Raw genomic sequence first — 22,351 nt, 5'->3', positions numbered from 1 at the left:
TCCAGTATGGCCTCATTAACGTAACAAAAGAAAACCCCTATTTCCAAACAGGGTCATATTTACAGAGAAAGGGGATAGGACTTCACCATGACTTTCAGGGGGACACAATTCCATAACACCAGATTAGCATGCATGGCTGAAAAGAATTCCAAAGCAAATGAACAATTCTAGAACAAGAGACGATTTGGATATGGTTTAAAATTGCACAGAACAACTTCGACAGTGATAAGGTTAAATTTTTAAACACAATCACACACCAAAAATTTTAACACCTCTGGTAAGTACTAAGGGCTCAAACTAAATCTTCAGGGTTACTCCTCTTCAATTTCCCTATCCACCCTACAGTAAGCAAGCTAAAAGAGCAACCCACTCTTTCACTACTGATGCAACAAGCTGCTGGCTCTGTGCATCTCATGGCAAGAGAAGACTGGGTTGATGTGTGTGATGTGCCCTATCCAAGGCCAGTGATTCCCTAATTTGCTTGTTATTGTTGTTAGTTGCCTTTGAGTCAGCCCCAACTCATCGCAACCCCATACACAACAGGATCAGAATATTGTGATACACAGGGTTTTCACTGGCTGATTTTTCATAAGTAGATTGCCAAATGTATGTTCCTAGTCCAGCTTTGTCTGGTTTGTTCACTGGTCTACCCCCAGTGCCTTGAATAGTGCCTGGCACAGAGTAGCTGGTCAATAATATGCACTGAATGAATTAATAAGAAAACTGGGTCAGCTATCCAAGGTTGACAAAGTGAGGTAAGACAGACAGGCTGTGTTGGTCCCTCTGAAGCCAGACTCCCAAACAGTGATTTCAGCAACTCTTTAGACCAAAAGTCCCATGCAGTACTCGGGAAGTCAGCAAAGCCAATACAGCCAAGTTTTCTAGAACCAGGGTATCAAGTAGCCAGGAGACATAGCACTACAGTAACTCTTTGGAGAGGTTATCTGGACATGTTATCGGGAAGGACCAGTCCCTGGAGAAGAACATCACATTTAATAAGATAGAGTGTCAGCGAAAAAGAGGAAGACCTCAAAGACACGGTTTTGCACAGTGGCTTCAACAGTAGGTTCAAACATAGCAGTCATTGTGGGGATGGCACAGGACCAGACACAGTATTTCATTCTGTTGACACAGGGTCGCTATGAGTTAGAACCGACTCGACTAGCACCTCGTCTTAGTCATCTAGCGCTGCTATAACAGGTTTACCACAAGTGGATGCCTTTAACAAAGAGAAATGTATTTTCTCACAGTTTAGGAGGTTGGAAGTCCAAATTCAGGGTTCCAGCTCCAGGGGAAGGCTTTCTCTCTCTGTCAGCTCTGGGGGAAGGTCCTTGCTATCAATCTTTCCCTGGTCTAGGAGCTTCTCAGCACAGGAACCTCAAGTCCAAAGGACACACTCTGCTCCCAGCATTGCTTTCTTGGTGGTATGAGGTTGCCACGTCTCTCTGCTCCCTTCTCCCTTTTATATCTCAAAAGACATTGATTTAAGGCACAACCTAATCCTGTAGATTGAATCTTGATTTATGAACATAACTGCCACTAATCCCACCTCATTAACATCATAGAAGTATGATTTACAACACATAGGAAAATCACATCAGATGACAAAATAGTGGACAATCACACAATACTCGGAATCATGGACTAGCCAAGTTGACACATTTTGGGGGAACATGATTCAATTCTTAACAGCACATAACAACATTACCCTTATAAATGCTATTTAGATTTTCTAAATTTAGCTCAGAAATACTCCCCCTAAGTGCTCTGCTATCATTCTCCAAGGCATAGTTCATGCTGTGAAGCAAAAAAATAAACCTTCAATGCACTATCTTCCCCAACCCCACTGCTCTACTCAAGCCCAGCTCACATCCAATTGGGGCACAATCACTCAGCAGACAGCTTGTGGCCTCAGCTGCTGCCAAATGAACCAAGTTTCCAAAGTATCTGAGAACTCTGGAGATCACTCTTCTAGCCTTGCTTCAACTCTAACCCCCAGCCAGGAGCAGATTAACCGGTAAGCATGGTATGCACCGGCTTGCATTGAGCAAGGGTTTAATTGCATTTATTTGCTGTCTTAGATATATAGCACTGCTATAACAGAAATGCCACAAGTAGATGGCTTTAATGAACAGAAATTTACTCTCTCACAGCCTAGGAGTTTTGAAGTCCGAATTCAGGGTGCCAGGTCCAGGAGAAGGCTTTCTCTCTTTGTCGGCTCTGGGGGAAGATCCTTGTCATCAATCTCCCCCCGGTCTAGGAGCTTTTCAGCGCAGAGATACTGGGTCCAAAGGATGCATGCTCCCAGCTCTGCTTTCTTGGTGGTATGAGATCCCCCCATCTCTCTGCTTGCTTCTCTCTTTTATATCCCAAAAAAGATTGACTCAAGATACAACCCAATCTTGTAGACTGAGTTCTGCCTCATTAACATGTTGTTGTTATTGTTAGGTGCCACTGAGTTGGTTCAGACTCAAAGAGACCCTATGTACAACAGAACGAAACACTGCCCGGTCCTTCGCCATCCTCACAACCATTGGTATGCTTAAGACCACTGTTGCAGCCACTGTGTCAATCCATCTTGTTGAAGGTCTTCCACTTCTCCGCTGGCCCTTTACTAAGCATGATGTCCCTCCCCAGGGACTGATCCCTCCCGACAACATTTCCAAAGTATGTGAGACATTGTCTTGCCATCCTTGCTTCTAAACAGCATTCTGGTTGTACTTCTTCCAAGACAGATTTGTTTGTTCCTCTGGCAGTCCATGGTATATTCAATATTCTTCTCCAACACCACAACTCAAAGGCATCAATTCTTCTTAGGTCTTCCTTATTCATTGCCCAGTTTTCACATGCGCGGGAGGTGACTGAAAACACCACAGCTTGGGTCAGGCACACCTTAGTCTTCAAGGTGGCATCTTTGCTTTTCTACACTTTAAAGAGGTCTTTTGCAGCAGTTTTGTCCAATGCAATGCGTCTTTTGATTTCTTGACTGCTGTTTCCATGGATGTTGATTGTGGATCGAAGAAAAATTAAATCCTTAACAACTTCAATCTCTTCTCCGTTTATCATGATGTTGCTTATTGGTCCAGTTGTGAGGATTTTTGTTTTCTTTATGTTGAGGTGCAATCCATATTGAAGGCTGTGGTCTTTGATCTTCATCAGTAAGTGCTTCAAGTCCTCTTCACTTTCAGCAAGCAGGGTTGTGTCATCTGCTCAAAGCAGGTTGTAAATGAGTCCTCCTCGAATCCTGATGCCCCATTTTTCTTCATATAGTCCGGCTTCTCCGATTATTTGCTCAGCATAGAGACTGAATAGGTATGGTGAAAGAATACAACCCTGATGCACACCTCTTCTGACCTCAAACCACACAGTATCCCCTTGTTCCGTTTCAACGACTGCCTCTTGATCTGTGTACAGGTTCCTCATGAGCACAATTAAGTGTTCTGGAATTCCCATTCTTCACAATGTTATCCATAATTTGTTATGATCCACACAGTCAAATGTCTTTGCATAGTCAATAAAACACAGGTAAACATCTTTGTGATATTCTCTGCTTTCAGCCAGGATCCATCTGACATCAGCAATGATATCCCTGGTTCCGTGTCCTCTTCTGAATCCAGCTTGAGTTTCTGGCAGTTCCCTGTCGATATACTGCTGTAGCCTCTTTTGAATGATCTTCAGCAAAATTTTACTTATATGTGATATTAATGATATTGTTTGGTAACTTTCACATTTGTTGGGATCACCTCTCAGGAATAGGCATAAATATGGACGTCTTCCAGGCAGGTGGCCAGGTAGCTGTCTTCCCTATTTCTTGGCATAGATGAGTGAGTACTTCCTGGGCTGCATACATTTCTTGAAACATCTCAATTCCATCAATTCCTAGAGCCTTGTTTTTCACCAATGCCTTCAGTGCAGCTTGGACTTCTTCCTTCAGTACCATTGATTCCTGATCATATGCTACCTCCTGAAATGGCTGAACATCAACCAGTTCTTTTTGGTATAGTGACTCTGTATATTCCTCCCATCTTCTTTTGATGCTTCCTGAGTCATTTAATATTTTCTCCACAGAATCCTTCAATACTGAAACTCAGGGCTTAAATTTTTTTTTTTTTTTTTCAGTTCTTTCAGCTTGAGAAATGCAAAGCGTGTTCTTCCCTTTTGGTTTTCCATCTCCAGGTCTTTGCATATGTCATTATAATACTTTGTCTTCTCGAGCCGCCCTTTGAAATCTTCTGTTCAAGTCTTTTACTTCATCATTTCTTCCTTTCACTTTAGCTACTAGAGGTTTCTTGTGTTTGTTTTAGCTACTTGACCTTCAAAAGCAAGTTTCAGAGTCTCTTCTGACATCTATTTTGGTCTTTTCTTTCTTTTGGCATTAACATAACTGCCTCTAACCCTGCCTCATTAGCATCATAGAGGTAGGATTTACAACACATAGGACAGTAACATCAGATATCAAAATGGTGGACAATCACACAATACTGGGAATCATGGCCTAGCCAAGCTGACACACATTTTTGTGGAACAATCTATAACACTTGCTAATCTGTGGTGAGCAATTTCGCATGGGTTTCACCACATCTTTGTTGTGGTGATGGACAGGTGAAATTGTGCACTGGAGAATGGTGCAAAGGCACAATTGGGCTTGTTCATACCTTGCTTGCTTATCGGGTAACTCGGCCCTGCCAGCTACACCTTGGAATATGACTCTGAGAGTTCTTAAATGTTCTTAGGGTACCCAAAACCAAACTCGTTGTCGTCTAATAGATTCTGACTCATAGCGACCGTAAAGGACAAAGCAGAACTGCCCCACAGGGTTTCCAAGGATGTAATCTTTATGCAAGTAGGTTGCCACATCTTTCTCCTACAAGGTGGCTGGTGAGTTTGAACTGCTGACCTTTTTGTTAATAGCCGAGCACTTAACTGCTGCACCACCAAGGCAGGATTGAGTAAAATTAAACATTTCACAAGGGCTTGGGAAGTCTCACTCACCGAGGAAACTTCAGAGAATTCCCCCTCAGAAAATTGCACAAGTACAGTTATCTGATCAATACTCTTAAGATCACTGCATTGTTTCCTTATGTAACCAACTCCCATAACTATACTTTTTCACACCATGGCCATGGTAGCTTGAAAATCCACTTGTCACCACACATCAGAGGTTCCCCCATGCAGCACGCCCTCCCTCATGCCACTACCAAAAAAAACTAGTTGCAGTGGAGTTAGTTCCAACTCATGGTAATCCCATTTGTGTCACAATAGAACTGTGCTCCACAGGGTTTTCAATGGCTGATTTTTCCCAAAGCACATCTCCAGGCCTTTCTTCTGAGGCACCTCTGGGTGGACTCGAACCTCCAACCTTTCTGTTAGCAATCAGCTGAGTGGGTTAACCATTTCCACCACCCAGGGACTCCAACAGCCAAGCTCAGTCCTCCTGCTCTAATATTAACCACCCCAAAGTGCTGCAAACTGAAAATGGACAGTGGGGGAGGGAAAGTGGGGGTACAAATCTCTTCTACAGTTTTATCTAAATAGGAATTGTACACTTCCTCTAAATCTTTCAAAAGTTCTTTTGAAGGCCCTTCTGAGATTTGTTCTTCCGGGCTACTATCTTCTGAAATCCAATTATGCTGCAAAAACTAGAGAATTCACCCAAAGGACCAAGAAAACTATGATTTCTACAACACTCACTATATTCCTTAGTCACAAAAGTTATCTAACCAGTAGTCCTGAAGATTAAGTCTCCAAGCGTAGCTTTTTACTAGATCCTATTTCTTGATTTTCCCTTCATGCACTGTAATACTTTTCACTTGTGCATTCATTGTCTATCTTTTCAGGTAACAGAATAAATAGCTAGGCCATTTTCTGTTTAATCTCAACCTATGTCCTTGATTATTATCAACAAAAATGCATGTGCAAATTCTACATCAACAAGTCTTCTTTCTTGGTAGAAAGAGACTGGTGGGCATATGTGTACTAGCTGGAAGGGGACACCACAAAACAGAGCCTTCAGGCCATAATAATTAAACACACTAGGCAGTGAGGCAACATGACCAAGGTTGCCAGATTTAACCAATAAAAATAGAGGATGCACAGATAAATCTGAACTTCTGATAAACAATGGATGGTTTTTTGGAATAATATTGCATGGGATATAGTTTGAAGAAGAACTGATGCCTTTGAATTATCGTGTTGGTGAAGAATATTGAATATAACATGGACTGCCAGAAGAACGAACCAATCTATCTTGGAAGAAGCACAGCAGAATGCTCCTTAGAAGCAAGGATGGCAAGACATCGTCTCACTTACTTTAGACATATTATCAGGAGGGCCAAGTCCCTGGAGAAAGACATCATGTTTAGTAAGGTAGAGGGTAAACAAAAAAGAGGGAGATGCCACAACGAGATGGATTTACACAGTGGCTACAACAATGGGCTCAAACATGGCAATAATTGTGAGGATGGTGCAGGACTGTGCAATGTTTCATTCTGTTGTACATAGGGTCACTATGAATCGGAACCGACTTGGTGGCACCTAACAACAAAATACAGATGGTGCGATTGGTTAAATGCTTGACTACTAACCGAAAAACTGGCAGTTTGAGCCCAGCCAGAGGCACCTCAGAGGACAGGTCTGGAATCTGCTTCCAAAAGGTCACAGCCTTGAAAACCCTATGGAGCACAGTTCTGCTCTGCACGCATAGAGTCACCATGAGTCGGAATCAACTCAACAACAACTAACAACGATACTTATACTAAAAATTATTTGCTGTTTATCTGAAATTAAATTTACCTGAGTATCCTTTGTTTTATCTGGCAAGCCAGAGTATGATGCAATTACACTTTTGAGTTCAGGACAGTAGGGAAGGTTAATCATCATATGTTTAACTAGCCTGTTCTTGTCAAGAGACAGAAATCTGCTTGGACATAATTAGGCAATTTTGAAGATGCATTAACTCTCGGGCCACTGAAATATCACATAAATTAATGCTCACCCATTTACTAAAATTACCCAGGAGTTAAATGACTAATGTACCTTCTGATTCACATAGCTCAGCTCACTCAAACAACGGAACAACAATGGAACAACACTCCCAGGTCAAGTGCTATCTTTCTCACCTTCTGTCCACCTATGGCTACCCTCCATCATGTACGTTCAATTAGAAAGTTTCAATCTAGGCTTTAAGCTATTAAAATCATCATCTTCCAAGGAGAAATACTAACTCAGAAAAAGCTGCCACTGACCTAATCACTCTTTCTGTCTTTGAGGAACCACGAGAATGCAAAATGCTGAGCAATGGCTACCATTACCGAACATTCTGATTGAAGAGTCTATAGAAGAATCCTGATGAAAGGGGAGAAAATACAGAAAAGAATTTCAGTTTCTCATGGACTCCAGATTTTCTGGAGCCATGGGGGTTGAATGAACCCTTGAAACTATTGCTCTAAGATAATCTTTAAAACTTAAACCAAAAATATCCCCTGAAGTTTTCTTAAAACCAAACAATAGTTTAGCTAAACTAGTAAAAAATGTCTGTCTTGAACATTACACTCTATTAAGAACTATCTATATGGGGTCAAAGTGACAACAGCACCTCAAAGGTTAGATAGGAACCTCAGGGGGCAGTGAGTTTATGTTAACGGGGGAGGAACAACTCAGAAAAGAAGACGAAAGTAGTTCCACAACTCGAAGAAGATAATCAATGATACTAAATTGTACATGTAGAGACTGTTACATTGGTGTATGTTTTGCTGTGTATATTCTCAACAACAACAAAATAATTTTTTTTTTAAATGCTGGGCAAAAGTTTCTCAAGATATCACTACGGTAGTTTTGTTTCAGCTTCTTAGTGGAAGTCATTTTGCTGAAGTCATTTAATAAAACTTCTAAAAACAGGAAAAAATACACTTTGGTCTATAATTTTTCACTGTAAGAGAAAATGGACTGGTGTTGGCCATTTTGAATTAGACAATCATATGGTCTATATGCTGAGAATGACAAATCACAGAGGAATGTCATCACGATTACTGTCAAAAAGAACATTTCAAGATCTATCCTGAAATACAATGCTGTCAGTGATAGGATAATATCCATACGCCTACAAGGAAGACAAGTTAATACGACTATTATTCAAATTTCTACACCAACCACTAAGGCCAAAGACAAAGAAATTGAAGATTTTTACCAACTTCTGCAGGCTGAAATTCATCAAACATGCAATCAAGATGCACTGATAATTACTGGTGACTGGAATGCAGAAGTTGAAATCGAAGGAGGATTGGTAGTTGGAAAATATGGTCTCGGTGATAGGAATGATGCTGGCTATCAAATGGCAGAATTTTGCAAGACTAACGACTTCTTCATTGCAAATATCTTTTTCAACAACACGAATAGCAACTATACACATGGACCTCGCCAGATGGAATACACAGAAATCAGGCCTACTACATCTGCCGAAAGAGATGATGGAAAAAGCTCAATATCATCAGTCAGCACAAGGCCAGAGGCAGACTGAAGAACAGACCATCAATTGCTCATATGCAAGTTCAAGTTGAAACTGAGGAAAATTAGAACAAGTCCCTGGGTGCCAAAGTACGACCTAGAGTATATCCCACCTGAATTTAGAGACCATCTCAAAAATAGAGTTGACCTGTTGAACACTAATGACCAAAGATCAGAAGAGCTGTGGAATGAATCAAGGACATCACACATGAAGAAATCAAGAGGTCATTAAAAAGACAAGAAAGAAAGAAAGAAAACAAAATGGATGTCCAAAGAGACTCTGAAACTTTCTCTTGAATGTCACGTAGCTAAAGCAAACAGAAAAAATGATGAAGTAAAAGAACTGAACAGAAGATTTCAGGGCACAGTTCGAGAGGACAAAGTAAAGTAATATCATGAAATGTGCAAAGACCTGGAGATAGAAAACCAAAAGGAAAGACAAGGCTGAGCATTACTCAAGCTGTGAAGAAAAAATTTAAGCCTTGAGTTGCAATATTGAAGAATTCTACCAGGAAAATGTTAAACAACACAAAAACAAACAAACAAACAAAAACCTGTTGCCTGTTCCCACAGGGTTTCTAAGGAGCACCTGGTGGATTTGAACTGCCGACCTTTTGGTTAGCAGCCATAGCTCTTAACTACTATGCCACCAGGATTTCCCAAACAACACAGAAAGCATCAAAAGAAGGTGGAAGGAATACACAGAGTCACTGTACCAAAGAATTGGTTGGCATTCAGCCATTTCAGGAGGTAGCGTATGATCAAGAACCGATGGTACTGAAGGAAGAAATCTAAGCTGCACTGAAGCACTAACGAAAAAGAAGGCTCCAGGAATTGACAGAATACCAACTGAGATGTTTCAACAAACAGATACAGCACGGGAAATGCTCACTCATCTATGCCAAGAAATATGGAAGACAGGTGCCTGGCCAAGTGATTGGAAGAGATCCATATTTGTACCCATTCTAAAGAAAGGTGATCAACAGAATGCAGAAATTATAAAACAACATCGTTAATATTACACACAAATAAAATTTTGTTGAAGACCATTCAAAAGCAGTTGCAGCAGTACATCAACAGCGAACTGCCAAAATGTCAAGCCAGATTCAGTAAAGGACGTGGAACAAGAATATCATTACTGATGTCAGATGGATCCTCACTGAAGGCAGAGAACACCAGAAAGATGTTTACCTGTGTTTTATTGACTATGCAAAGGCATTTGACTGTGTGGACCATAACAAATGATGGATAACACTGCAAAGAACAGGAATTCCAGAACACTTAATTGTGGCTCATGCGGAACCTCCACATATACCAAGTGACAGTCGTTCGATAAGAACAAGAAGATACTGCTTGGTTTAATGTCAGGGAAGGTGTGCCTCAGGGATGTATCCTTTCACCATACTTATTCAATCTGTATGCTGAGCAAATAATCTGAAAAGCTGGACTATATGAAGAAGAACAAGGCATCAGGATAGGAGGAAGACTCATTAATGATCTGCAATATGCAAATGACACAACCATGCTTGCTGAAAGTGAACAGGACTTGAAGCACTTACTAATGAAGATCAAAGACCATAGCCTTCAGTATGGATTACACCTCAACATAAAGAAAACAAAAATCCTCACAACTGGACCAATAAGCAATATCATGATAAACAGAGAAAATACTGAAGTTGTCAAGGATTTCATTTTACTCAGATCCACAACCAACACCCATGGAAGCAGCAATCAAGAAATCAAACAGACACGTTGCAGTGGGTAAATCTGTCGCAAAAAATCTCTTGAAAGTGTCAAAAAGCAAAGATGTCACTTTAAGGACTAAAGTGTGCCTGACCCAAGCCATGCATGGCGTTTTCAATCACCTCATACCAATGTGAAAGCTGGACAATGAATAAGGAAGATCGAAGAATTTATTCCTTTGAATTTATGATGTTGGCAAAGAATACTGACTACACTATGGACTGCCAGAAGAACGAACAAATCTGTCTTGGAAAAAGAACAACCAGAATGTTCTTTAGAAGTGAGAATGGCGAGACGTTGTCTCACATACTCTGGACATGTTATCAGGAGGGACCAGTCCCTGGGGAAGGACATCATGTTTGGTAGAGAGTCAGCGAAAACGAGGAAGACCCTCAACAAGATGGACTGACACAGTGGCTGCAACAATAGACTCAAGTATAACAACTATTGGGAGGATGGCGCAGAACTGGGTAGTGTTTTATTCTGTGGTACACAGGGTCGCTTTGAGTGGGAAGCAACTCAACAGCACCTAACAACAACAGCAAATAGAAAATTTGCAAATTAGTAAAATAAAGTATATTTGATTTTTAGTGTTGTGAATTGTAAGGTTATTAATATCTCCTTTTCAAATACTTTAACAAGTCTACCAGCATTAACTCTGATTTTAAAAAATGCAAAGTGGAAAAATGTTATAGTTCTCTTTAATCATAAATCTTATCCTGATAAATATAAATTTCTACGGGGTAACTTCTGTCAAAACATCTTGGTTTGGTACAGTTATAACCCATCAGTCATGTCCTTCTTTAACACGTCTATCCAGAACACTAAGTATATTTACAACATATGGTTCCATCGATCACCACTCTTATTAAACTTACATTTCATTTCCTGGAACAATATTAAACTACAAGAGGAAAAATTTAATAGTAAACAGAATATAACCAACATCGGGTTTAGTAATTAGCCTCAAAGAAGATACATGTCCTTCTACATAGAGACCATGCTACTCAATTTTTCTGTTGTAACCTTGGCTGCTGTACTCAGCACAGATGAAATTAGTTTTTAATTTTTCCAATACTACTGTAAAATAAAGGGGCCTTGGTGGTGCAACGGCTAAGCACTCAGCTGCTAACCAAAAACAGGCAATTTGAGCCCATCCAGTTTTCTTTTAGTAGTTTCACTGGTGAAAGACCTGGCAATCTTCTTCCAGAAAGATTTCAGTCCTAGAAACCCTATGGGGCAGTTCCACTCTTTTACATGGGGTCACTATGAGTCAGAATCAACTCTATGGCTTGCAACAGCAACAATGTGAAATAACTATGATGAAATAATGCAAGTTCCATTTTTACATTGGTAATTGTAGAATAAAAATAGCACCCAATCGCTTTAGGCTTCAGAAAGGAGTTAGCAGAAGTCTCCAAAGAATTCTGACAAGGTAACTCCTAACCTTTAGTCCTGGAAACAGAAAGAAAAAAAAAAAAAAGAAGTCTTCAACCCCAAAATAAACAATCTACAGTTATTAAAACTGAGAGGAAATCATTGAACTCTAAGTATCGGAAGTCAGTCCCCACTACAGACCTAACGCTGAAGTGACAAACAGGTTAAAAATTCTTGCTAAAACCACATACCGATTAAGCAGATGGCTTCTCTAGATAGGCAGGCCCTCCTGTTCACTTAGGCCACGATCTAACTTTGTAGCGATCAGCTTCAGCGTCCTCATTCCACTTTGAGTGAGCATCCACTATAAATGCTAAAACTACAACAATGAGTACACCATGGTCTCTATGTCCTTTGTGAAGGCAGGCTGGTCATGTCTCCATCTGCTAAATACGAGATAGTAGACAGTGGTCAGGCTAAAAGGTTCTAGTCCCGGCTTTGCCTCTACTAGTAACCTTGGGAAAGACACCTCACCTCTCTGAACTTCAATTTCTTCAACTGGAGATCAAAGAGCTAAGACTAGATCACGTTTACGGCCCCTTAGAGATTTTAAAATACTGTGATTTTGTGATTTGATCTGTACAAAGAAAGATTTGTTCAAAAACAGGCTTCCGTAACCCAGAACTAAAACCCTTCCCGAAGCCCACTCTTCAGACAAAGATTAGACTAGACTATAAAACATAAAATAATAGTCATGAAGAGTCTGCTTCTTAGTTCAAGTAGACACAGGAGACTAAACGGGCAGCTCCTGTCCAAAGGCTGGATGAGATGGCAGAAAGGAATAGGAGCTGGTTGGATGGACACAGAAAACCAGGGTAGAAAGAAGGAGCGTGCTCTCACATTATAGAGATTGCAACTAGGGTCACATAACAATATGCGTATAAATGTTTATATGGAAAAATAACTTGAGCTGTAAACTTTCACCTAAAGCACAATAAAAAAAAATTAAATTAAATAAAGGGAATGGAATAGATCATGTCTAGGTCCCTGGGGGTCAAAAACAGTTAAAAGGTTGACAGTCTGAACCTACCTAGCAGTGCCGTGGAAGAAAGCCCTGGTTATCTGCTTCTGAAAGGGTTACAGCCAAGAAAACACTATGGTTTATACAGAGGGGCCATGAATAGGAACTGACTCGACAGCAATGGGTTTCGTTTTGCTTTCTTTTTTTAAAGGTCCCTTCTAGATTAAGATACTGTGATTTCATAATTTCATCTATACAAACAGAAGACTGGAACAAACGGATGCTGTGATTCTGTCCAGATTTAACATTCTCTGATGGGTTTCACGTGCAAAGAAATACACAAGGTTGCTATCAGCTAGTCTTTGTAGGATTTTATTTAATGGCTCCTTCTGATATTAGGAGAGAAAACATCCCCCTACTTAATGGAAAATTGTTTAAACATGTTTTTAGCAAGCATCGTAAAAATAGCTATTTCCCATAAAACTAAGACAAGCAGTCTCAGGACACAGTCTAAGATTAAAGCATTGTCACAACTAAATATAAAGATATTACAAGAAATCAACAAACCAACTGCTTTGTAAATGGATCAGTAAGAGAAAACGACCTATCAATTTTTCTGCATAATACAGTGGGTTAAGAACTTGAGCTCCAGAGTCCAGTTTCTAGGTTTAGTATCCCTAATACGCCCTTCCTAGCTGCGTGGCCTTGGGCACGTCACTTCTCCTCTCCACGTCTTACTTCCTCCACCCATAACATGAGAATAACAATAGTACCAGCCTCTGGAGGCTGGTATGAAGATTAAACAGGATCATCCATTTAAAGCTTTGGCAAGGTACCTGGTGTGCTGTGCTCAAAAGAAACCAGTTATTGATATCGGTAAAGTTATTTCTCTGATTCTTCACAAATGGAAAAAAAAAAGTTGCCATTGAGTCGATTCTGACTCATGGCGACCCAACATGTGCAGAGTAGAATTACACTCCATAGGGCCTTCAAGACTGTGACCTTTCAGAAGCAGGTCATCATGTTTTCTTCTGAGGCATCTCTGCGTGGGTTTGAATTGCCAATCTTTAAGTTTTTTTTTCTTTTTTTAAGTTAGTAGTAAAGTGCTTAACTGTGCCACCTAGGGACTCCAGCAATTCTTAACAATTTACCTTATTCTCACTAATTCAACAGTTGGATTCTATACATTACTTAGCATTTGTTCTGTCCAAGGAACTGGACTGGAACTACAGGGTATGCCACGATGAACAAAACACACAACTTTGCCTGCCCTTCTTTGGCTAAATTGTCATCCCTAAAAACTCAGCTGAAACAGTCATTCATTCCATCAAACTTTTTTTGACCCTTGCATGGATGGACTGGGCCTCCGCCTGGTGGAGTGGCCTCCCTCAGTGCTCCTAGTGGTCCCTTCTCCAGCACAAATCTTATTATACTGTTGTTTAGCCGTCCCTCTACTGGTCATCTCCCTCACTAGACTGTGAGCTCCTTGACAACAGATTACATTTCTAATCTCCGTCCCTAACATAGAAACCAGCACACGATCAACACTCAGTAAAGCTTATTGGATACATAACTATATAAATAAATAAAATCTATTCATCTAATATAATCTATACAATCTATACAATACAATTAATAAGATCTGTTAAATAGACGGGGACGGTAAATTCTATTTACAACCATAATGAAAGGCATTCTATGGTGATTTCTGTAACAAAAAACAAACAAACTCATTACTGTTGAGCTGATTCTGACTCCTAGGGACCCTACAGGACAGAGTAGAACTGCCCCATACGGTTTTCAAAGCTGTAAATCTTTACAGAAACTGACTACCACATCTTTCTCCCTTGCGGCTGCTGGTGCGTTCCTATCGCTGACCTTTCAGTTAGCAGCTGAGTGCTTACAGACTGAGCCACCAGGGATCCTAAAGTAACCATAAAGTACCCTTAAAATTAATCATGTTTCTGATAATGTTGCATTATGAAAGCTTTCAAAAAATCATCACTTAAAATACCTTCAGAATATAAGTAAAATGAATCATGGATGCATCCATGACTGTTCAAAGGAGGGCACTGTCATTCAGAGAGCGGGAAATTAAAACCAAAAAAAAACCAACTGCTGTTGAGTTGATTCTGACTCATAGGGGCCCTACAGGGACCCTATTTAGAGTTGGCTTAAGTGCCTAGTTCAAGTACACATGGATCTAAAAAAATAGGATCTACAACTCCTGAAACCTGATGCCCTCATAGCCATGAGCCAAGGCTGCACTCCTCCATACCACACACTTGCGGGCGACTGCGGCCTCGGAATTTCACCTGTTCATGTGGGAAGACTTCTGGCCGCTACATGCTAACACTATTACATGAACTGGGGAGAGTACAAAAATGCGGCTCATTCAATCTACGCCCTCCATGCTGCCTGAGTTGAAATAAGGTAGCCAAACGAATGAATGAAAGAATGGACAAACTGTCAAAACAATTCCACAAAGCGAAAAGTTCTTCCCGATTTGTTTTTTAAGCTTCTATCCTTAACCTTAGAGACAAGAAAAAAAAAAAAATTATGAAACTTTTAATCTAGTTAATGCCAGTCTGGGTTATTAAGGTATGTTCTTTCACTGTGGGATTTCCCCAGCTAGGTAGGAACTCTGTCGAGCTGTGTTCCAAATGTCATTAAAATGACAGATGAAACTGGTCAATAAATACATCAGAAAAAAGTGGAAGGAAAACTGTGGGAACAGAGGTGGAGCAACAAAAACAGAAGAAAAAACAAAAAAGCTTGATAGAGGGATAGGGGAAAAGAGGCCAAACGGATTTTGAGAGGAAAGAACATTAGAAAATAAAGCAAAGGAAACAAGAAAATATGAGAACGGACTATTTAAAAAAAAAAAAAAAACCCAGATCAGAGGAGGAGAAAGGAAGCCTGCCAGTGTAAAACTTAACTGTTGCTAACATCATGTAGTTGCAGGAAACTAAGAGAGCTGTCTTTTACTTTCAGAGCCTTATTAAAAAAAAAAGTCCCAAGCCTGTAAGTGAGAAAAGTCAGTCGAGGAGCCAAGGAAACTGCCCAGGAAGTGGTGCTTGGCACAGCTAGGTGTCGGCCGCGGGGTCCTGAAACACGCCAGAGTTTGGGAACGTGGGAATTAAGCCAGGTTCAGAGAATGCAGGCAGAGGGGTTGAACCGAGGAGAGTGGGCATGGGCACCAGAAATCTCAGAGGTGAGAATTTGAACCTTAAACTACAAGAGGCCCTTCACTCCTCCCCAAGTTAACCACATTTGGAAGACTGTCAAAAAAACTGAAAAAAAAAAAAGAATCCATCTGAGCTCGCTGAGAGCTTATTTGGAAACGTCTAGTCCTGAACATTACTTAATGCATTTTAAAGTGAATTTCTACAATTTCCTCAGTGTAACTCATGGGAGCTCCAGAAAGTAGAAAATTGCAGGAAAAATAAGTCTACTCTCTAATTAAAGATGATATACTTGATTAAAGCAGAAGAGGTTGTGGCAGCGAGCTAGCAATACGATGCATCCCCTCAGATGGAGTTCAGAAGAGACACAAAAAAATCCCAATTTGTTTGTTATTGACTTTTAATTTTTTTGTGCCGCAATTATAGCTATTTAATAGATTTCTGGCATTAATACTACTGATAATATTATCGTTGAATTTTTCAGAACGTTAAACTTTAACTGCACAAAAATTAAAATTAAAAGGGCCTGATTTCTGTGTAGGATAAACATCTCCAGGCTATCTAACAGGCATCCGGAAATACCACCTACCCAAACTGACACCAAAACTACACTCTCGTTGTCACCACCATTATCATCAGCATAGATTATCACCACCTCATCTCTGTCACTTCAAGTGGCAATCTTACCTTTCCTTATCTGTCCAGGTTTCCTGAAAGTACCACTTGATTAAACTAAGAAAATTTTGTCAGGACCAAAACAGCTGTCTTTCTATCCTCCCCATTTTTAATAGAATCTAAATATAGACACACAATTTAAAGCATTATTAATTAATGCAGCACTTCCCTCATAATTCCTAAAAATATTCTCCAAAACCCAGTACGTAGAAATGATGATTTCTTCTCTCCTGAGATCAAGGACGTCGTACAGGTGCTTGCCCTGACCTCCAGCCCGTGTAAGCCTCAGGTCTCAGAGGTCAGCATGCATGTTTTAAGGATGGAGTTGGTAACAGCTCAGACATGCACTGGTATTCTTAATGACATTATCTATCAAATCACCGGCCGAGTTTGAAATATAAAATAAAACTACTCGACGACTTTGATGGGCTGCCTCCTTCCTATGAAATCCATTACACTTTCGTTTTTGGTTTTCATTCAATTGGATTCACAGAGCATTTTTCTGAGGGGTATGTGTTGTGGTTCTAAACAATCATGGCCACCCTGTTTTCATTTTTCAGATAAGCAATCTGAGAGTTAGAATTAAACTACGTGGCTAATTTTCCCCAATCGACTCCAGGTATCCTGGAAAAGAAGGGAAAACACTTAACATACTGCTGTCTCCACTGGGTTCCTCCAAAGTTATTCAGAATAAGCCTACAGTCAGAGGGAGGAGTTAAGTGCCTTGTTTTTGTGCTGAGCATGGATTTTAGAAGAAAAAAAGTATAATTAAAATTCACCCTTTTCTTTATGTTAAATCATTTTCACATAATCAGGGTTTAGACCCTGATTTTAAAAATGTATCCAAAAAATAAATGTTCTTCATGATAGCCCAAGCTACATACAAATACTGCAGATCCCGGTAAAGATTTTACCTAAATCTGTTTTCCACAGAAAAAGATTTCCTTTTGTCATCATTCTATATTTTTAGGGACACTCTTGACCACTTAAATGTGATTTGCCCCACTGTTTTTTAGCTCACAGAAGTACTAAAACAAATATTAATAAGTGGATAAAATAATAACATCTAATGTTTGTATAACTTATGTACCACTTTCACACATACTACAATTTTACTTGACAAAATTATTGATGTCTCATTGTTCATGGGAAGTTTGATAACTTTTATAGTTTTTCCTGATATCTTTGTTCCTGCCATTGGCAATTTCTTGCCCCTGTCTTTTATATCCTTAAAACAAGAAACCAAAATCCTGAACCTGAATTTTCCCATGCTTTAAGTGTCATATCTAAAATATACTCACAAAAAAGTAAATAACAAACAACTATGACCACGGACCAAAATGAACAGAGTGTGACAAAGAAGATTAGAATAAGTGGCAATTACCCTTCAGGGTCTTTCTACTGCAGAGCTACAAATCACATGAAGTAGGTGAAAATGAAATGGGGACTGAAAAGATGTGATCCCGTTTTCATCCTAAAATACACTTCTTCTCCAGGCAGTATGTGACTTTTCGACTCTTAGACCAGCACAAAGCCTTAGGTAGTCAGTTAGCATTTAAATGAATGAAAGAAGTAAGAATAGAAAGAAAAGGTGCTAAAATATCACCTAAATACAAGGAAAGAATGATTAGAAACCTGAAAATTAGCCACTCAAATCTCTCCCAAATATCAGCCTCTGTTCAAAGTTGGGAAATGGTTTTAAATGATCACAGTTGGTCAAATCAGCCGTTCGAAATATGCATACATTGAATATGCACATTACCATGGCACTGAATTTTATGTAAAAGGTTTGTATATCAAGTGTTTTTAAAAAGTGGTCAATATTTAGTCTTTAAGAATTTTTTTTTTTTTTCCCACATTGCCACAGAGTCAATTCCAACTCAGTGTGACCCTACAGGACAGAGCAGAATTTCCCCACAGGTTTTCCAAGGCTGTAATCTTTACGGAAGCAGACTTTTCTCCTGCAGAGCAGATGGTGGGCTCAAACAGCTAACCTTTTGGTTAGCAGATGAGCACTTAACCACTGTACCACCCGGACTTCTCTTTGAGAATACTGACTAATAAAACCAAAAAAATCATGCAGCATTGAATACCTAATTTGAATTTTAAGATTCATCTTTAGTTTTATTCAAAATTCCTAAGTTGTCTGGACTCTATAAAGGAACCCAACGTAAGATGACTCCCAGTCATCTTCATCATTAAAAGTGAATGAAATTTTAAGTAAGGCCCAACTTACCAAGTCACAGCTTCCCTCTAACAAATTAATTCCCTCAATAACAATTTGCTGGGACATGTGACAATCTCTCTCACCTTACTATATGCCCAGAGCAGTTTTTTTATTACATATCTATTACATTTTTATTATATTTCTTACATACATGTGGCTGTACAGACGAATGGAAAAAGTAACCATAGTATCTTAACGCTACATAATATGGACTTCACATAAATTCTCTGAGCATTTCAGCAGGACATTCAGGTGGGTGATCCATACTATAAAAAAAAAAACCCAATACTACAGCACCATCTTAAAAATGGAGACGTTAACAATTAGGAATAGGAAAGCACAATCTAACTAATCTAAAAACACCAGCCTAATTTATTGGAGGGAAGTAAAGGCAATCATAACAGACTTTGGGTTTGTGTAGATAAAGCAACCAGCCACTTGCCTGAAGTTTTCATTTTCTACTAAACCTAACATTTTAGGCCAGGAGATTTCAAACTTCTTTGGCCTCAACTCACATTAAAGATTATATTTTTACATCACAATTAACACACAGAAATATCTATAACTGGAACAAATTTTCATGAAACAAAACTTACCCTGACTAAATATCATGCACTCTGTTACTTTCTATTATATTCCTTTCTATTTTATTCCTCTAAAAAAAAAAAAAAAAGCTGTTCTAGACTCAATAAGCTGATTTTTATGACCCAGTGGATCATGACAAGCAGTTTGAAAATTATTGCCTTTCGGCCCCCAAAACTTTGGAAAACTACTTAGGAAAATTAAAGGTTCCTGAAAGAATCTAATCCTTTATATTTTACCTAGGGTATCCAAACAGGAAAACTGAGAGGAAAAAAAAATATTTAAAAACATCTGTCTATTTGAAACGATGCTCAAATAGACCCTTCTCTTCTTCTCTGGGTCATAGGAGGTAGAATTCAAACAAAAGAGGAAGGATATTATAGAAAATAATCTGGAAAGGAAAAATCGTTCTAAGATTAAATTTCCACACGGAATCCAATCCGCATGTTTGTTTTTTTTTTTTTTTACTTTTTTCAAAGTTCCTTGTCATTTTTTATAATTATTCTAAAAGTATTTGAATACTATGTGGTGGGGTTAATGCAAAAAGTTTCAGATGGGGCATATTACAGTGATATTGTTTGCCACTGGGATGATGAACAAGTTTGAATAAAATGTGATCCCGTTCTTCTTTGACCATGCTCACTTTGTAATGATTAGCAAGGCAGGAAATAATCCTCCAAGGAGCAGTCTCATTAGTGTCCATTGAAATTCAGTGGCATTAATTTGCAATAAAAGAACTGAAAATTAAATGGAAAAGAAAACAGTTTCTGGAGTCCACCATAAGGTTACGGAATTCACATCACACCAGTGCCATCCTTCACACCAAGGAGTTGAAAATGCTGAGTGAATTAGACTTAATCGCTGTATTTTGTTCTTCCATGTTTAAAAAAAAAAAAAAAAACTGGGCAGAAGACATCATTTTTCTCTTTCCATGTTAACCCTAAATTAATACAAGGGAAATTAATTTGAAAAATTCCAACTTTTTAAAGTTTTGTTCATTGTCTTTTAACTAATACCTCAGGTTGGACCCACTTGGCTATTGGACACTCTACATCGTTTTGAGGGGGATGGAGCTGTTGTTCAGATTCCCCAAGAGTTTGCCCTTCAGTACTCTCTGGGGCCACCCTGCACCATAGTCCTGTCTCTTCTGCTATAAATATCTCTGGAAATAACACACTGAACAGAAAATGGTCCATGGCTTGCAGTGCAGTGGGGCTGGGCGAGGGCAGGAGGCTAGCTCAGACACCAGAGCAGAGAGCAGGGTCTGGAAGCATCTAATTTAGCACCAACCACGTGGTCGCCCCAGGCCTCCCAAATCCACTCAAAGGCATCCCAGCCCTATCCGAAGCCACAGGCACCTAAGCAGCCTACAGGCCCAGTCAGGAGAAGAGGGGAAACAGTCAAAGGGCAAGGCGGTCCGAAAGCACGGGAAGAAGGAACAACAATCTATGTTGTTTTCTGTTGTTGTTTTAATGAGAACACAAAGCGTTGGCCACTTAAGTCCTCATCTATCCTGGGCTGCCAACGCGTCTGGAAGGCGCAATCCGAGCTGAACCCGCAGGCCACTCTGGCATTTTCTGCCTGCTAGGCCAGACGTGCAACTGAGCCAGCAAGGGATCATTTAAACGCACTCGTGCTTCTCTGTGGCATGGTTTAAACTCACAGGACACCTATAAATTCCCGGCCGTCAGAAGTCACTTGCCAGCAGTCTGCTCCAACACCGACTCAGCCATGTAACTCAGAAGTCAGAAGCTTGTTGAGATTCATTCAACGCATCTCTCGCTCTTCTGAGCAGCGCAATTCAGTGCCAAGGCTCTCCAACGGGGATGGGGAGGGGGGCCGGTGGGTGATAGGAATCTCTAATAATAATGATTATCCGGAAAATGAAAGTGTGCCTATTTCCAATTCGACATTCGAAATGAAAGGACATTTTTAAAACAAAATCCTAAAATAATAATAAAATCTCCCGAGTTCCCCTAGCCCCAAACACCTTCAGCCCTAAATACCAAAGCGGGGCACAGACTAGGGACTCAAAACTCCGAGCGTTCATTGGCTTTAGGGTATCCGCCCCCCCCGCCCCCGCCCCACCGGCCAAATAACTGCTGCTTTTTCCACCTTTCCAGCCCTGGTTTGGTGGGGAGGTACGCGGGTTTCCGAGCTGTCTGCGGGCACGCAAAGGCAGGGGGTGGAGAACCAGCTCTTTTTTGAAGCTGCCCAGCGAGGGAACTTGACTCGGGGACGCGGGGTCCACAAATAGTCCACGGGCTGGGCCGCGGCGCCCCCGCTCCCCGCGCGCCCTCGGGTCCCGCGCCCCGTCTCCTCGGGCTCGGCTGCCTCGGGCTTCCCCCCGGTCCCCGAGCGCGCGGCCTCCAGCGGCCCCGGCTCGCAGCCTCCCCGCCCCGGGGCTCCCCGACGGCGCGGCGGCGGGTACCTGTAGTACGCCGGCGGGCCGGGCTCGCGCACGGCGTAGCCGCCCTGCTCGTTCTCCAGGTAGTAGGGCACCTGCTGGCCGTGCGGGTGCAGGAAGGGCGAGAGTTGCGGCGGTGAGTGCAGGAGCATGAGCGGGCTCGGGGACACGCTGGTGAGCGGCGGGAAGCCCCCCATGCCGTTGGCGCCGAACGCCGCCGCCTCAGCCACCGGGCCGTAAGCGAGGCCAGACTGGCCGTAGCCGGGCGCGGAAGCGGCGGCCGCGGCGTTGAAGTCGTACGCGGCCCCCTCGGGGTAGCTGTACATGGCGGGCTTGCTGCTGTCCACGTACATGTCGCCCAGGGGCCGCTCCAGGGGGATCTTGAGCTGTGGGCGACTCAGGGGTTCCAGCTCGTTCCCTTGGATCTGGTGCAGCATAGTCATGCCGGACGCTTTCGTGTGGAGGGTCATGGTCATGGTCAGTGGCCACCGGCGAGGCGCATATCTTTCTCCCCGCACGGCAGAAGGCTCAGCAGCCGACGGGCCACCTGGAAAAAGAGCACAGCCCGCGGTTACTGGCGGCGCAGCGCATGTCCCGCCGCGCCGCGGGCGCTGCCCCTGCTCCGGGAACCG

The 22,351-nt window shown here is 41.2% G+C and overlaps 1 protein-coding gene across 7 annotated transcripts in view; it reads right to left on the bottom strand.

The window, feature by feature from the left end:
- ESR1 (estrogen receptor 1) overlaps window positions 1-22,351 on the bottom strand; it is a 529,996-nt gene that overhangs the window by 345,110 nt on the left and 162,535 nt on the right. For 6 of the 7 annotated variants that reach the window (XM_049903778.1, XM_049903786.1, XM_049903769.1 and 3 more), the window contains one exon: window positions 21,744-22,266. The exons of the other annotated variant lie outside the window; for it this stretch is intronic. In XM_049903778.1, coding sequence (XP_049759735.1) covers window positions 21,744-22,266 — 523 coding nt within the window. The remainder of the gene's footprint in view (window positions 1-21,743; window positions 22,267-22,351) is intronic. 7 annotated transcript variants of the gene reach the window in all.

Source organism: Elephas maximus, chromosome 1 (assembly GCF_024166365.1).
Source record: "Elephas maximus indicus isolate mEleMax1 chromosome 1, mEleMax1 primary haplotype, whole genome shotgun sequence".
Lineage (NCBI taxonomy): Eukaryota > Metazoa > Chordata > Mammalia > Proboscidea > Elephantidae > Elephas > Elephas maximus.
This window is presented reverse-complemented; position numbering and strand designations above follow the sequence as displayed.